This window comes from Diadema antillarum, unplaced genomic scaffold, assembly GCF_040938485.1.
Source record: "Diadema antillarum isolate AM-2024a unplaced genomic scaffold, OU_Dant_1.0 seq00000593_RagTag, whole genome shotgun sequence".
Classification (NCBI taxonomy): domain Eukaryota; kingdom Metazoa; phylum Echinodermata; class Echinoidea; order Diadematoida; family Diadematidae; genus Diadema; species Diadema antillarum.
The window spans coordinates 19,278-36,992 of record NW_027271524.1 but is presented as its reverse complement, the minus strand read 5'-3'; the positions used below and the strand labels follow the sequence as shown (position 1 = coordinate 36,992).

Sequence of the window (17,715 nt, the reverse complement as noted above, 5' to 3'; positions counted from 1 at the left end):
ATGATAAGTTTCAAGTGCTGGATGCTCTGTTGTACATGTACCTGGTATTTGAGCTACTTGAAATGGGCAAGCATGTACACTATGTACCAACTGGAATCTGGCTAGCCTTGCCACCTTGCCCAAAATGTGTTAAGCATTTTACCTTGTCTGTGATTCTGTGTTGTGTTGGCTGATTATGTTTGCGTTATCAAAGCATAATGCTATGCTTTCAGAAAATAACTGACCTTGCTGCAGAATAAGAGTAGTCACTATACAATTCTGTAAAGTACCTGTTTAAGAAAATATAAAACACCTTTTTCAAGGGGAATGTCAACGTTACTCTAGGGTTAACTTTGATTTCATGTGTGTAACTCGAGTAGAAAACATGTAACCTCTGTATCATGCTATTCACATTGTGTGGTGAACCATAGCATGGACTTGAATATTGCCAACATTTAATGTAGTACATTACTACCTGACTTGTTATGCTTAGATATATTGAGGCTGAAACTAAAGTTTATAAGCACAAGCCAGAACAGTGCAGATAGGCCTAAGAAATTTTTGCATAGTTGAATATCCCTGCTAAATTAGCAGGGACCTATTTTTGCTGCATGTCATATATCATATGGCAACTTGATACATGTCGATAAGTATTGAAGATAAATTTCTCAAGAATGGAAGGGTGCTAGGCATAGTGTTTTGAAGAAGTGAAAAGCATTACCTGTTTTGTGTTGATTTGTATTGATTACTCTATGACGGCTCTCTGATTTTTGCACCAACAGGTTTGGTCAGGATCAGGGCTTGACAAAGTCTTTTAACGTCACTGTTCCCAGGGTGCTGGGGCATTTTTTTTTTTTTTTTTTTTGTATTTAAATCTGTCCTGTCAAAGAAACAGTTACCACTCTTGCAACGCTTTTGTATATGTTTGAAATGTTTTTAGTCTATGATGTAGACTGTAATTCATTGTACATGTGATGCTTTTTAGTTTAGAAGCAAGTACATACTTCGAGCTCATAGGGTCTTTGTGATAGCCTAGCAGTCCACTGTAATAACTCCAAGTCCGTTTTGGATTCATGCATGTAACATGGATTGAAGACGTGATATACATCTTCATTGATCGCATGTATCGTAATTGTTGTGAAATAATTACTTTCACTATTTTGAAAACCAAAGAAAACAAAAAAGTCAATAAAAATTGTCAAAAGGTACATAGTGGTAGTTTATCTCTTCCTTCAATGTCGTATGCAAGAAATTAATATGCATAAAATGTCTGTGTTTGTGTGTGTGTGTGTGTGTGTGTGTGTGTGTGTGTGTGTGTGTGTGTGTGTGTGCGTGTGTGTGTGTGAAAGGGATGAATTGCATTCCTTCACAACTTGAATAAATTATAAGACAAAAAATTTTGAGGGTGTACTAATTGTCCTCTAAAGATGACATGTAAATACAGTCTTTAATGATCAATCAGTGTGACACTGTTTTGAGAGCAATGAGGCCACCGAGTTCAATTTATTCACAGGCAGTTGCTCTTGGGATGTTTGTGCATGACTTGCCCTAGATCCAATTTGGAATAAACTGTTACCATTCATTCTATTCGGTTGTACTGAAGGTTAAACTAAAGCTTCCTTGAACATGGTGTAAAAATATACTCAAATGACCACACACATCTAACCACGAGGAAAGTTTAAGTAATTTTTAAACACTACAAGACACACTTCATTTTGCTCATTTTATTGCATGATTTAATGTCACTTGCATTCATGTACATTTCAAGATTACTTCATCCATAGACACACTGAGAAAATTAGTACTGGTATATGACCCTTTATCACCAAACTGACTAAAAGTAAAATGATAAGGTTTTAAACTTCAGGCCAAATCCTGAAAAAGATAATTGCCTTTAAAATGATGTACAATTCATCATGACTGATGTTCTTAACAAATCAAAATTAATGTTAGAAACACAAACAGGAAAGAATACTAGTTTTATGGATTTATTTCAGTATACTGAGACACCGATAAGTATGGAACAAAGCCAGTCAGTTATATGGGTCGAAATGTCCAAAGTTACAGTACTTTAAATACAGTCCATGGATCATTTAAATTTTGACTGGATTAACACACTGTTGAATGAAAAGATCACAATGCCACAGCTCAAGGCAAAGTAGAACCACTGGGAGTTACCTAAGAAGAGCTGCCAAACTTCCCTGGGTGCATTTGAGCACTCTCCCAGAGCAAACCGAACCGTACCGAACCCATGCCAGAGGAGCGCACGAACACTCCTAAAGTGTACCCTACCGAACCCACGTCAGAGGAGCAATCGAAAGCTCCTAAAGTGTACCGTACGGAACCGAACTGAGCCAGAAGTGGACCACTTCCAGATGTGCTCCACAAGGGTACCAAAAGGGTACCATAAGTTCGCATGTAAAGAATGCGCATAAGATGCACATGCGTCATACTGTAATGCAAGAGTTCATTCTCTTTGTTCGGGACAGCTGTTGGTAGTATAAGGTGCCAGGTGAATGACCCTGTTTCTACAAAATGTGTGACCCCCTCTAAAAATAATTCCTGAGGTACGCTTTCTCCACAGAGCAATTGAACGCTCCAAATCTGGCACAGAACGGTATGGTTCGCTTTGGTTCAGTTCACTTTGGTTTGCTTTTGAGCACTCGAACACACCCATTAATTCTACAGGAGGTTTCCTGAATAATTAAAAAATACCTGTTCATCTCCTAACAAAATAATATAAATTCTCCCCAATTTTGGAATTATCATTATGTTTTTTTAGCCTACTGAGATGCATGTAACACCACGGCAATCTCCCTGATTGCTCTTTTAACAGAGTCTCCCTGGTTTTGTTGTATTCATGTTGGCAGTCATGCCATGGGGTTGAAGAGGGTCATTTTTGCTTACCAAAGAATTTACTTCATCAGAATGGGTTATAAAAAATACCTCAAACAAACAAAGTTTGATGTGCTGTTTGTTGCTCATGAATGGGACAGTGTTGTGTTCGCTTTCACATCACAATGAGAATTGCACGTAATTCTGTTGTTAAGTTTCCACTCAGAACTATTTCACAGAACTGGGACAGTTTTTACATAGGATAATTTACAATTCACACACAAATGTACGATCACATTGCAAAATCAACATTTACCACATTTCTTTGTGGACCTTGATGAGAGATTCACTGCACTGCATTTTCTCTATAAACTCATTCTGTGCCCGTGACTTTGGACAGTGCATACAACGCTACAGGTTTTCCTGTGCCAACAGGCACTCGAAGCACACAAAGGATTACATAGAGCCTTAACTTATTATGCACCCACCAAGGCTGGTTTGTTGGTTTTTTCAACAGATTTCAGTAATCTGCCCAAACTCAAAGGCATACTTTACCATTTGCAGATGAAATAAAAACCCAGCATTAGTGCTTCAAAATAGTTCTAAAATGTGAGTTTTAGGGATAGAAACAACCAATGCAAAAATTTGAACCAGAAAAATCGATGTTAGGTTATTGTTAAATATACAAAATGTGAACAACATTAATAATAAACATATTTCCAGACTAAACAGTCTACAGTTATGGTTTAATGAGAAAAACAGTGATATCTCCAAAAAAGAAAAAAATTATATGGTAGGATGTTTTGTGATACAACTGACCTACACAAAATATGCATCAAAAGTGATATCTTCCAACATTTTTAAATCACTGCTCCCAAAGATAACAGGACCTTTAATCTAGTTGTAGAATAGTAATAGCTTACTCCAGTGTAGCAATAAACCTCAGTCCTAAAAGGAAGTGCTAGGTGAAACAGTATGGAGTAGGAGTATCAAGTACTGAGCAAGCTCTATTCATTGACAATTAGTTTCCAAGACATCTGTGCAAATCAGCAAAGAAAATCCTCCAGCTCGTGTGCCAATACATTAAAAAAAAAATACAGTACCCTTTAATTGCAATACCAAAGGTTTATACAATATCCTGCTCTGCCACGACTTTGATGACAAAATCCCCTGGTATTCATCAAAAAGATTTGACATTCGGCACATTCATTGCAATTATCCCTTATATCACAAGAATAAGCACACATCATCAATACACTTTTATTAGCGTTCCTTCACCATTGCAATACAGAAATCATCCTGATGACTGCAGTAATTATGAAATAGATCATTCTCACATGTCATTCTCAACAAACAATCGATATACAACTTATTTTACATTCTTGTGCGAAAGACAGAACATAATGCATCCTTTGTAAATCTGTGTAGGCCAGCACAGAACCAGACTTACCTGAAAGTGCCCTTAGACTTTCAAGATATGGGTAACAGAGGATATCCTACATACACTCAGCAAAAAAAGAAAGAAAGTAAACACTTTTTCCAGTTCATATTTTTCATAGAATATGTTTATAAAAATCATTGTCATATACCATTTTACAAGTTATTTAATTGGCTATTCAGCCTGGTAGGTTTATACAAAGGGGAATTTTATGCATGAGTGAACACATTCATTTTTCCCTCCAAGGCAGAAAAGTAAAAATTACAGAAATTGACATAATAGAAAATTAAATGAAAAACATTGAAATTTAATTTGTATTTTATGAGTAATGGGAGGATAGAGAATTCAGCCATTGGCTGCGCATTAGCCATTGGCTGAATTTGCGTAATATGAGAGGCCGTTCCGCGCGCAATCGCCATCTTTAAAAGCTGATGACTACTGTGAAAAAATATTTCGAGATAAAATAGATCTTGTATAAGCCACATTTAAGGCTGTTCAGAGTAAGGGAGGGAGCGGAGGGTGCTGAATTCTCTATCCTCCCATTACTCATAAAATACAAATTAAATTTCAATGTTTTTCATTTAATTTTCTATTTTATCTCGTAATGTACGGTAGAGAATTCAGCCATTGGCTGCGCATTAGCCATTGGCTGAATTTGCGTAATATGAGACTTCAAAGATTTTCACAGTAGTCATTTTTCACAGAATATATTGTCAGAGAAAGTTTTTGGGCAACTTTACCTATGTTTACAGGACTGAATCTTGTCCCTTCCTAGAGGTCTGTTGTCCCAGAACTGCTTGTCCAAAAGATGTTGCCTGGGATGCCGGTTTCAGGTAAAAATTCCTGAACGTGGATTCATTTTTCCACCCAGCATGCTTGAGAATGTCTGCTATTGGAAAATGATTCCTCTTGGCAGATGAGGTTGCCGCCGATCTCGTTGAATGTGCTTTGAAGAGATCGGTGTCGATACCTGATGCTCTCAACACAGTTTTTATCCATCGAGCGATGGTTTGCTTTGATGCCTTCCCATGGGGTTGCTTGTAGGTGACAAATAGTGCACTCACCTCCTTCCTCAATGTGCTTGTTCTGTTAATGTATTCTTTAACATAGTGTACAACACAGAGTTTCTTATCCTCGGGAAAGGCTTTTAGTGTTACTTTCACTCCCACATTCCCAGGTTGACTCTGCTTTATCAAATCAGCCACTGCTATTTCCACACAATCTTTGGACGCCTTCACATTGTCAAGGGTTAGGTATGAAAGTGTTTGCACTCTTTGGGCAGAAGTCAACGCTAGTAAAAAACATACTTTGTGTGTCAGTTGACACAGCGAAATCTTATGAGCTGGAGTTACTTGTCTGAGGTAGCTCAGCACCTTGCCCACATCCCATATGAAGCTGTATCTCGGAGTGGGTGGTCGGAGATTAAAAATGCCCCTGAAGTACCGGCAAATCCAAGGATGTGTAGAAATGGTGTATTTCTCGTCCCGTAGAAGAACAACTGATGCTAGTGCGCTCCTTGATGTATTCAAGGTGCTGTAGCTTGCTCCATTTTTGTACATAGAATTAAAAAACGCAAACAAATTTCCCACCTTCGTATGGGTCTAACATAAGTGACGCTCATGACAAAACCTTTGCCACTTCCTAATATACACCATATACTGCTCCTTGGTGGATTTCCTCCAAGACGCTGCCATTATATCAGCAGTCTCCTCCGTCAGTCCTTGAGCTATGAAATGTTTGCTCCAACCCTGCAACATAAGAGGGAGAGATGTGTAAGTGGATGGGGTCTACCTGTAATGGGTTGGGTTAACAACTGGTGTTTTCGCAATACCCAGGGCTCCTCCAATAGCATGTTACGTAGTACGGTATACCAGGGCTGTGTTGGCCAATTTGGCACTATCAAAATTCCCCTAGCGCCATCTTGTCTGATTTTTTGGAGACACTTTGCAACCAAGCTAAATGGGGGAAACGCATAAAATACTAGGGGTCCCCAGTCAATAGTGAATGCGTCTACTGCCCATGCCTCTGGATCTGGTCTCCAGGAGACGTATGTTGGGAGCTGGGCATTCAGTCTGGTGGCAAAAAGGTCTACATTTGGTAACCCATACCTCTGCACTATCTCATTGAATATTGTCTTGTCTAGCATCCATTCTATATTGTCATTGAATTTCCTTGACATCGTATCAGCTTCTGTGTTCTTAGAGCCTGCCAAGTGAGATGCTGTTATCCAAATTTGTCGTCTACTGCACCAATCCCAAATTTGCAACGCCATTTCGTTACATGCTTCAGACTTGACGCCGCCCATGTTATTCAAGTATGTCACCGCTGTGGTGTTGTCTAATCTCAACAGTATATGTGCATCTCTGACATTTGAACAGAAGCTTTTGAGTCCCAAACCGGCTGCTAGCATTTCCAGATAGTTTATTTCATTACCTGCTGCTCTTGCTAATTCTTGAGCATTCCATCTACCCCCTGTCTTGGATTGCAGGTCTGTGGCACCCCAACCTTGTCCACTAGCATCTGTTCTTATTTCTTTTGATACTTTCCCTGGGTACAGGGGTTTAGACACGAGATGTGCATGGGATGACCACCAAACTAGTTCCGCCTTGGCTCTATTTGATAGGCTCATATGTCTATCGAAATGTCCTTTCTGTTTTCTCAGGGCTCTGATTTTTTCCCTTTCCAGCTGCCTGTAATGCAAGGGGCCGTACTGAGATGCTGGTAAGGCAGCCACAATCTTCCCAATGACTTTAGCTACCTCCCGGATACTAGGTTTGTTATTAGCAAGCAAGGATCGACATGCATCTTGAATGTCATTGCTTTTACTGGCTGGGAGGGTGATTCTCATTTCAGATGTATTTAAATGGAAACCCAGAAATTCAATCTCACGGGATGGTTCAAGTACCGATTTCTCTGAGTGAATAATGAACCCTAGACTAGTCAAAAGGTCAGTGGTGGCTTGCACTGCTGAGCGAGTGTCTGCTTTATTGTTCCCAATTATCAGTGTGTCGTCCAAGTACGACAAAACTGTGTGCCCCTGTTGTCTTAGTAAGGCAAGCACTGGTTTCAGTATTTTGGTGAACAGTCTTGGGGCGGAAGATAAGCCATTTGGCAAAGCTTTGAACTGCCACAATTGGTTTCTCCATACGAAGCGGAGATATTTACGAGAGTCTAAGTGAATGGGAATTGTGTAGTATGCATCACGGAGGTCTACTGAAGCCATATAACACCCTTTTGAGAGGAGTAGAATACCAGATTGAATATTATCCATTTTAAAGTGTTGGTACTGAACACTTTTGTTGAGTTCGGACAGGTCAAGAATTAATCGAACTCCTCCGTTCTTTTTTGGTCTCGTGAAAACCTCTGAAATAAATTCCCCTTCTTCATGGGCACATTTTTCAATGACCTGTTTTTCTTCCAGAACAAGAATCTCATGGTCAATCTTGGCTGTTTCTTCAGCATTCCGCTTGTAAGAACGCAGAGGTTTTTCTCGAGAAGGGGGAAATTTTTCTGGGTCAAATTCTATTGTATAGCCTTGAACTGCTTGAATAATGTGTGAGTCTCTCGTGATATTTTCCCAAGCAGGGAAAAATGGCTTCAGACGACCTCCGACGACAGCTGGTGTTGTAACTAGATCGTTGTCTATGTTGTGTTCATAGTCACCTACCTGTTCTATTTCCTCCCCTGGCTTTGGCTCTGCCTGTGGTAGGTTGGCTGCTTGTTGCCACCCTCCCTTGCTGCTGTCGGTGTGTAAGTGTGAGGAGGATCTCGAGGTCTCCCCCTCCAAGCCTTCCCTAAAAAAGGCTGTGCAGATGAACCGGCCATGGGGTTGGAATGTGATGTTCGGCGGTCATAACCCCTCCCCAACGGGCGGGTGAACCCAGTCGACGTGTATTGACGGCGAGATGTCACATCCGGTTTCTTGTACGGCTGGAACCGTGATTGCTCTCGTGTGAAGCGTGATTTCATCATGCCTGACATTGTTTTCCTTTGTTCTTGGATCTCTTTCACTTGGCGCCCCAGGTCATCTCCAAACAAGTACTTTGTCACTTTGTGAGAGGGCTTGCACAGGTGGTGGAAATTTGAGTTCATGTCAGGCTTTATGCTGTCCTTTCTCATGCAGTTGAGGGAGAAGTTTGCATCGCAGAGAAAAGCCATAGCATCCTGCTGAGCTTCAGACAAAGTTGCTGGAAGGGTACGAGCAAATGCGTTTATCCCTTTCAAGAGGGATGATTGGATCATTTGTAGTTTCAGATCCCTGTGTCTCGTCCCCGTCGAGATGTTCTCCCAGATAGTGCTGTTCACTTTAGGGGTTTCTAGACATGTGCAGTTAGATGGGCAGGGGTAGCGAGTTGCTGCTTCGTCGAGAGATTTCTGGTCAAGTTTTTGTCCCATCATATACACAATGGTGTCCGCGACATCCTCATCTAGTGGTTCCCCTATCCCGGACGGAGCCACGAATTTCTGAGCCATTCGTGGTATCTTGAATTCTGGCCGTTTGTCTTTATCTGCCTCCTGTAGGCCTACGTCCGAAAACAAGCTGACCGCGTCATCGCGGTTTGCCGATAGGAAATCAGCCACGCTGCGATTATCCGCCAATTCTATGACGGGTGGTGAGCTGCTTCCCCTTTGTGTGTCGCAGTCGCCATATTCACTAAAACAATCCCGCGGCGTGTTGGCATGTTGTTCTCCATGATGAGGAGTACTCAAAGTCTCGATCATTTTTTCGAACATTGACTCGAGTTTCCCAATGCGGGACATAACCTCCGTGCTATTTTCCGCTGTAGTCACAGTCGGGTTGGGAGCGGTAGCAGCTGGTGCGGGCGGGTTCGGCTGTGCCTTCCCCGAAGCCGCGGGGCGGGATGCCTTAGGCCTCCCGCCGCTAGACAGAGTTTTGCCTGCAGCCTTCTTCTTTGCTGCTGGAGCTGGGCTGGCCTTAGGCTCACACAGCTCGGTATCTTTTTTGGCTTTTGCCTTCTCCGATTTGTCAGCTGGTTCATCCATGCTGAGAACGATAATCACGCTTGTAAGAGAGCACGAATTCAGTTCCGTATTTCCGCAGATTTCGATGATATTTTCCGATTTTTCGGTCAGATAAAAATCGCTTCGCGATCGAACATTGCGCTGGAACGAAGATGGCGATTGCGCGCGGAACGGCCTCTCATATTACGCAAATTCAGCCAATGGCTAATGCGCAGCCAATGGCTGAATTCTCTACCGTACATTACGAGATAAAATGAAATTCAAATATGTAAATGCCCTTCAAGATAACAATGATAACAAAAGACCAATTTAATGCAATGAGAGACACGAATGAAACAGCAGAAATAAGTTTTCATTCCCTCATTTCTCTTTATATTCTCACACAAAACATAGTGGGGAAACTGAAGGGGGAATTTTCTGTCAACGCAAAGTTTAAATGACATAGGGAGTAAACCGCAAAGGTGATAAAATGGACAAAACGTCGGTTGAGAATGATAAGGGCGTTAAGTTGCCACTGAACCCATAGTGTTCATGACCACGTAACGCCCTTCTCATTCTCAACAGACGAAAATTTCTTTATTTCCCTTTTTAATTAAGGAATTTAAAAAATTCATGAGACAAATTCAAGAACCAAATATCATTTCAGATTTTCTTTATTTGGAATAACATTTCAAATTTCTACCATCTTTGTTACCATTACTTATTCTCTTATGTCTCTTGAATATGGATTGACGGAAGATTCTTCATTTTCCTCCATTATTTTTCTGCCTTTATCTTTGGAGGGTAAAGAGACATTATAGAGATCATAGATTGATTCTTGTAAATTAATTTGCATTTCTTATTGTGTTGAATCTGTCCTCTGTTTCATTGTTATATGGAAGAGCACATAAACTTGAATAATATCTCGTCCATTTTTGCAAATTTTACTTTTGTTCCTTGGAAGAGAAAAAACAAATGTGTTCACTCATGCATAAAGTTTCAATTCTTATTGGCCTACTAGGTTGATAGCCAATTGAATTACCTTTAGCACGGTATATAAAACATTAACATTAGCCAAATAATCTATGAGACAGATGAAGTTGAAAAAGTGTTTCCTTTCTTTTTTTTTGCTGAGCGTATATATCATATTTGCATAGGGTTCCTGGGAACTAGTCACTGCCCAGTCCTGCAGATATCAGCAAACTTTGAAGGTTTTTACTTTCACAAATTTTGCGCGTTGGGTGCTGTTTGTGAATTGAACAACATAAAATTATCAACTCTGTTCTCGACATGAATGTGACGTGCATGCGTACAATTTTCAGTTCATTACCATGCTCCACGATCACAAATTTAACAAGCCATGAAATTGTTGGGAAGTCACGATTCGCAAAAAACAGACTCACTAAATATAGGGCATATACAGTATTACATACCCTACTGCTGCCCTTTGATTCAGACATTTATATTGGTCTTGGTACATGGGACACACTCTTCCTAATCATAAATGGGAAGAATAATGACAATTGGTAGAACAATCACCTCACATAAGTATTACACAACTGAGCTGAGCTCCAGAACAAATCAACAAATCACTTTAAGATTTATACACATTACGTGAACTCAGAAAGACCTTCGATGAATATGAATATGAATATATATCTAAATATTTTTTGTCTATCACATAGAAACTTATTATCACAGGTGAGATGTATAGATTCATAATATCTTGAAATCAACACTGCAGGATACAACTTATGCAAAGGTAATACTAATCTGGAAGAATTTGAAAGACCTTTAGGTCACTTGTTAGAAAAATATCACACATTTTCAGAGTACTGAATATTTCTTTTTTTAACATATCACAAACAGTTAATTATCCTGCTGCCAACCAGGTAGGAAATACGTTAAAGAAGAATGAAATGTGTTTGTGTTTGTGAATTGAGGGAATGCAGCAGTTTTAGTAGAACACATCAGCAAAGTATGAGGAAAATCAGACAATCCGTTCAAAAATTATGATCGTTTACCAATTTTGGTGCAGTCATCACTGGATGAGAAGACTACAACACTTTGTGATGCCATGTATGGAAAACCACATTTATAAGGAAAACTCCACATATTTGCACTTTCCTATCATGATAGAAGAGCACTTGACCCACCTCTTTCAGAAAGCAGGGGGAATGATATTACCCTCAACATTATGTTAGTAAACAAGTTGAAAGAATGTGTACTTTTCATTTTAAAAATATGAAATTTTGTGGAAATCTTTTGATATATTTTCTTAATACTGTTTCCATACATGGCATCACAAATTATTGTAGTATTTTCACCCAGGGATGGCTTAACTAAAACTTTAAAAACTCATATCTTTTGCATGGATTATCTGATATATTTTCCTCAAACTTTCACTAAATGTGTCCTTCTAATATTGCTGAATTCATTAAGTCCACACATATCTTCAGTTTTCATTCCCCTTTATGAACACAGATCATGACCACACTCCATACATGAGAAATACTTTGTGCTGAAACTTCTTGCCACCAGAGAGTGAGGATGTATTCTTATCGCTGGACTCCTGTCATGTGATCAGGATTGCTACACATCGCCATGGAAACCGCGCTTTAGAGGGCAGCCGCTGATGGTCTTCTCCTCATAAATCAGCGCTGTGGAGACAAGAAGAGGGTGCCATCTTTTACAGTCATGTGATCAGTGACAAGGTGGGAAGCAGCTAAACCATGTTGCAAGAGGGACGAATGTTACCCCAGGTAGCATTTGTGCTTTGAAACCAGTACTTGCAAAATTTTAGATACAGTTGAACCTCTCGTATCCGGACAAGTCGGGACCGGGGCTCATCCGGATAAGGGATTTGGCCGGATACGGGAGACTCAATGCTTTATACATGTACATATACATACACATGTACTGATGTAGCCCATTGTAGTACCACATGTAGTAATGTGTATACTGCAACCTTTTCATTGTGCCACTCAGTAACAGACCCCAAAATAGAGGTTCGTGTTTGCAAGAATGAAATCATTTTCTTTTATAAATTCTTGGGATAATTTACCTAAATAATTATTAAGAAATGTATCAAGTACATGTAATTCATGTGTGTTTGTGCAGGAGTTCTCAAGGAGTTGGGAATCCCCCTTTCCTCCCATAATTATTATTTAAAAAAAATCACGGCGAGATTGCGTCCGTATAATAGAGAGATCCGGATAAAGGGAGGCCGGATAAGAGAGGTTCAACTGTAATTTGCTCTGCTTGGTCGAGTCTAAGTTACACAAATAGTTGATAAAACTTTTTGAACACAGTTGAGAAATTACTGGAGTGGCAAGGTGAGGAATTCATTGCAAAGAAATCAGTTTTATGTGGAACTCATTGGATGGTCAGATACGGGAATGATTATGTAATAAGACAAGTGTTTTTTGTAACTTTGTAAACTGTACACAGCTCACTCGCTGATCGTCACTACACCATCTACTTTTAACTCTACAACCTCATCTTGCAGTGATTCAAAAAATACCTCTTTAACGACTGAGGATGAGCAACGCTGTTACAAAATATCCTAGGATATCCACAAGGGATAGAATTTTCAGCGAATTAAAGAAATCTTATTGTAGCTTGTATACAAATGCTCTAGCATGTAATCTTTTTACGTTACAACAACATACTGGTATTACTGAGCACAAAAAGCAAACTGAAAGCAGCGTGAGTGTAAACAAAACTGCATGCCTTGTGCATTCTGTGACAACGAATTCATCAAAGAGATTCATTTTCATCAAAGAGATTCATTTGCAGCCTGTACTCTTTTTATGTCACAACAACATACTGGTATAGCTGCAAGTCTGAGCACAAGAAGAAAACTGAAAGCTGCGCGAGTGTAAACAAAACTGCATGCTTTGTGCATTCTGTGACAATGAATTAATCAAAGAGATTTATTTGCAAAGCTGACGCACTGTACACACAAAAAGAAACTCGGTTACTGTCAAAAGTCTTGCCAAACACTTCAGTGCAACTTTTCTGGTCCGAACACATACAGGTAGTTTAAATCTAGTCCATAAATTATGCAAATTTTGATAGCATTAAAATGCACATAACACATCATAAACAGCAACAGGCGTCAAAATAAATAAAGAATGCATGCTCAATTACATGCATGTGCAAGGTACAGTGATTTCAAGCATAGATTTGAGTTAATTGATTTAATCTCCCTATGTGATTTCAAGCATTTCTGCATGTATGTTTACCAATAGCATTATTAGTCAGTGCCTTTCTAAAAGATGAAGTATCCCAGGTAGGCATGAAATCTTCAGCTATAGTATCATTTCCTAGTACTACCAAGGAGGTTTAAGAAATGGAGTAACAACAGTCTCATTCCCTTTGATCCCATGTTTCATGCCGCCTCTCAGAAATATTTGAAGTATATCTGCGCTTAACTGGAGCTGCCTCACAGATAGGAAGACAATTGATTAATGTGTCATTGCATCATGACTTGTCACTCTCAATGGAAGATATGTCTTTATGATGGCAATTACTTTTCGCTGTCCCTTCTTACAAAACAAGTGGTACATACATGTATACAGACATGAATATGTGCGAATAAAAATTGTTCAATAATTGATGAAATAAAAATCAAAATTACTTGACTTTACATTACTTTACCCTAATCTAACAAATAAATGAATAAAGAACTATACTTGAAAATAATACCATATCAGTTTCATTTGTCGCAAGTGATCGGAAAGATGATAAAATCAGCTTTGTAGTGAGGGTACAGTTTCAACTATTCTCATGACATGCAGCTCAGGTTTACACTTTTGCACATAATCCTGGACAGGATTTACTTTTGTTTCATATGCTTTATCATTAAGTGAACATTCATTCTATTTGACAAGTAAACAAGCAGAATGTAGCTGATACTATGTTAAGAGTTGAAAATGAATCTTCAGATTGCTCAAACAGACGGCGGCATGGAACCCGATCATCAAAGGCACAGGTGCACCTGTGGAATTCTTCTGAGCATCAATAGGAAAATGAGGGCTGTTTGAATAATTACAGCCAGTTGGAACTCCATCTCTCATACCTCCTTGGTACTACTGTACATTCAAAACTGTACCTGCCATGGAGATAATGTATGAAACATGAATCTAGGTTAAAGGCTATTCATTGAAAACTTACACAAGCCCTTGGTCAGTCCGATCAGATTCTTGTAGTTCTGTCCCGCGTCGCAGTACGCGCCGGCAATCTGAGAGATGGAGAACGCCCTCACGAGGCAAGAATCGGCCATCGTGGAGAAGGTGAAGTCCAGGGTGTCATTGTAATGCTTCTCTAGCGTGCGGTGCCAGCCCTTTGCATAATTGTAACGAATATAAGATAAAAGCAACATGTTATAGAACATCAAATGAGTGGACATGTCAATGACTCAACCAAAGGTAAAGTGACATGCAACCCACTCCATGGTCCAGCCAACTTTGATTATAAGCACAGTGAGGTGGAACAAAACAAAATTGTTAATTTTCATTGAAATCAGAAACAAAATAGGCAAAATCAGTATTTTGCAGCTCCAGATGTTTTCACAGTACGGTGATATTGCTCACTACTGTAACCAGAGAGTTTCAAGAAGCTCCTTGGTGTGAATAATATGCAAATTAAGTGGAGGAAATTTCATCGCCTCACAACTCTAATATTGGTTTGCACACCGAAGTGTACAAACATTCCAAATTTCTTTGTCAAAAAAAAAAACAGAATCTGCAACCTCCTCCCCTTTACAATCTTATTATTCATGTTGTTGGAAAGTTGGAAAGTTCTTTAAAATATTTGAATATATGTAATTACAACTCTAGAATGATTTGATACAACAAATACAATTTCTTCTCTTTGAATAAATATACAGATATAGAAATTTTGTAAAGGATTGCGTGAAGACAAATGGTAGACTTGTGAGAGCTTGGCAACATCTCAACTAATTTGTATGGCTGTCACAGATGTCACTACATTGGGAAAACAAACATGAATTATCAAAATTCCATAATCTTTTCATTTTTGGTCAAACTGAATAACACACTATTTTTTTACTTATGATATTATTGCCAAATACAGTGAACTTGATCAAGGAGCACACCATGTCACATTTGATTTTTGTTTAATGTTAAAATCTTTCTCCTTATGTTTGAGTCACCAAACACACCTGATTGTGTGAGATGCATGGTTACAGTCACATGAACATGAGTCTCAGTTCCCAGGAATACTCACTCATACATGACAGTTAAATGATGTGTGGTGGTCATGCTACATAAAAGGTTTACAAGCTGTTTTCATCATACATACATGATTTAATGCATGTATGTATATGCACAAACACACACACACACACACACACACACACACACACACACAAATACACTTACACATTTACTTTTTCACTAGTAATTTTTCTAATTACGTTCCACACGACATACACATTTATAAATGTACACACACATGCGCACACACACACACTTGTGTGTGAAAATATTTATTCACTTCCAATCAAACAATGCAAAATACATAATTCTCTATGGTATTACTGGACAAACATAAAGAGCATAACTCTTTTAAAGATAACTGAAATAATCATACATTTTCATGTTTCAATATGACAAATAAATGGCAATAGTACAGCAATGACCAAAGAAAAAAATGGAAGCATATTATATCTAAATTAAACCCATCCCCTAACTAACCTCACCACCCTTCCTAACCATGATTATAATATAATAATACACACACACTTTACACACACACACACACACACACACACACACACACAAACCAAATTTTTTTACAAGTCTAATCCCTGGTTTTTATAACAGTCTGATAATTCCCCCACTTGAACTAAAATTTTACCATGGCAACACAAGAAAGCATGAGGCCAAAGACTAGTAATCAATACAATTTTGGAAATGGACACAGCCAAGTAACATCCTCTGTTAAAGGTACTGTTTGACATTGGGAGCAGTGATTTTAAAAATGTTCGAGATATCACATTTGATGCATCCTATATGTGTAGGTCAGTTGTATCACAAAACATCCTACTATGTAAACATTTTACAATAAAGCCTTAAATATCAGGATATATCACTGTTTATCTCACTAAACCATAACTGTAGATGGTTTAGTCCAGAAACATATTTATTATAACGATTGTTCAGAATTTGTATATTTAACAGTATCTAATATTAATTATACTGATTCAAATTTTTACATTGGTTGTTTCTATCCCTAACTGACACTTTAGAACTATTTTGAAGCAATAAAGCTGATTTTTTGTTTCATCTGCAAATGGTAAATTATGCCTTTGATATTTGAATATATGTACATCCCTCACTACTACATGAGGTATGCGATAACCACACATTTGTACATTTACATCATGGGAAAACAAATACCTGGTACAAAAAAAGCATGTTTGTGCAATCAGCCTGTCACGTACGCAGAACTGGAAGTTCAAGTGCATGGTACAAAATAACAAACATCTTTTCCAAACTAACTATCAAGTTTGTTGTGATAGATAATAGTCATAAAAATTATGAGAGTTAAAGCTGCATACAGTGTAAAGAATTGCTTTTTTTGTGTGTGTGTCTGTATCAGTTTTCAGACTTAAAATATCTAACAACTATCTCTGATGTATCACCTTTCCCATAAAGTCAGGTTTTCATAATTCCATTTGTTGTGCTTACTTTATCTTATAAGGAATATCCACACAAACCTTTGCTTTTAATACAAAAATACCTAATAAACTGAGAAAAAGAGTGCCTTAGAAATTTACTACAACCTTTAGAATTTGTTTCAAGCAGACAGCACAAGGGACGGGATATAGGACATATCAGAATGACAAAGAAAAACAAGACTTTAGAATCGCCACATAAATTGTTCAATTCAACGATGGAAATTAAAACAATTTACATGGATGGCAGCAGCTTAAATGCACACATATATCTTCACACCAGAAATAAATGTGAATAAAAGGAAACCTATCTCATGTAACATCAATTTGAAGCCTGGCCTAAAAAACTTCATAAATATGATGAGAATATAACTGTTACCCTGTTTAAACTGCAGGTGAAACTTGTAGCTTCCTTGAGGAGGTTTTGAAAGCCCACTCAAAAATGGTTTCCTGTCTGTTTTTACTGCTCAGGTTGCCCACCCAAAGCGGGCCCTGACTGGCTCTGCTTCATGGTAACCGAGTTTCCCTCTGAAAAACAGCTCAGACTTTTGAATTTCTCATATAACTAGCAAACATGACTGAATGCGAAAGTGTGCAAGTTGTGTGGCGTTCAGCAGCAGCGGTCGGTCACTATGGCAGGCTTGTTTTGCATTAGCTGGCGATAACCTTCACAGAGACTCCCACTCTCCCGTTTTCGACAGGAGATCTCCCGCCAAAAGCCAAATTTTGCACGTTCTCCCGCTTCATATTTAATTTCTCCCGCCCTGGCTCTGTGTCTCCTGCTTGAAATGATTTT

The 17,715-nt window shown here is 38.7% G+C and overlaps 2 protein-coding genes and 1 pseudogene across 2 annotated transcripts; all 3 read right to left on the bottom strand.

The window, feature by feature from the left end:
• Nucleotides 1-4,601: 4,601 nt before the first annotated feature.
• Nucleotides 4,602-7,929, bottom strand: LOC139735702 (uncharacterized; annotated as a pseudogene).
• On the bottom strand, nt 5,865-9,454 carry LOC139735701 (uncharacterized). The gene is made up of 2 exons (XM_071646448.1): nt 7,920-9,454; nt 5,865-6,000 (listed from the first exon to the last, which is right to left on the bottom strand). The coding sequence occupies exon 1, from the start codon at nt 9,254-9,256 to the stop codon at nt 7,925-7,927; it is 1,332 nt and encodes a 443-aa protein (XP_071502549.1). The 5' UTR covers nt 9,257-9,454; the 3' UTR covers nt 5,865-6,000; nt 7,920-7,924.
• Nucleotides 9,455-11,712: 2,258 nt separating this feature from the next.
• Nucleotides 11,713-15,957, bottom strand: LOC139735700 (uncharacterized). Its single transcript, XM_071646447.1, has 3 exons — nt 15,937-15,957; nt 14,393-14,561; nt 11,713-11,874 (listed from the first exon to the last, which is right to left on the bottom strand). Exons 1-3 carry the CDS (start codon nt 15,955-15,957, stop codon nt 11,807-11,809), a joined length of 258 nt encoding a protein of 85 aa, XP_071502548.1. The 3' UTR covers nt 11,713-11,806.
• Between the last annotated feature and the right edge of the window lie 1,758 nt (nt 15,958-17,715).

Excerpts from the sequence above, each read along its gene's own strand:
- LOC139735701 (XM_071646448.1), bottom strand. The coding sequence starts at position 9,256 with ATGGATGAACCAGCTGACAAATCGGAGAAGGCAAAAGCCAAAAAAGAT.
- LOC139735700 (XM_071646447.1), bottom strand. The coding sequence starts at position 15,957 with ATGGTTAGGAAGGGTGGTGAG. Across the intron at positions 14,562-15,936 it reads TGGTTAGGAAGGGTGGTGAG|GGCTGGCACCGCACGCTAGA; the intron begins GTTAGTTAGGGG and ends AATTATGCAAAG. Across the intron at positions 11,875-14,392 it reads CGGACTGACCAAGGGCTTGT|CGCTGATTTATGAGGAGAAG; the intron begins GTAAGTTTTCAA and ends TTGTCTCCACAG.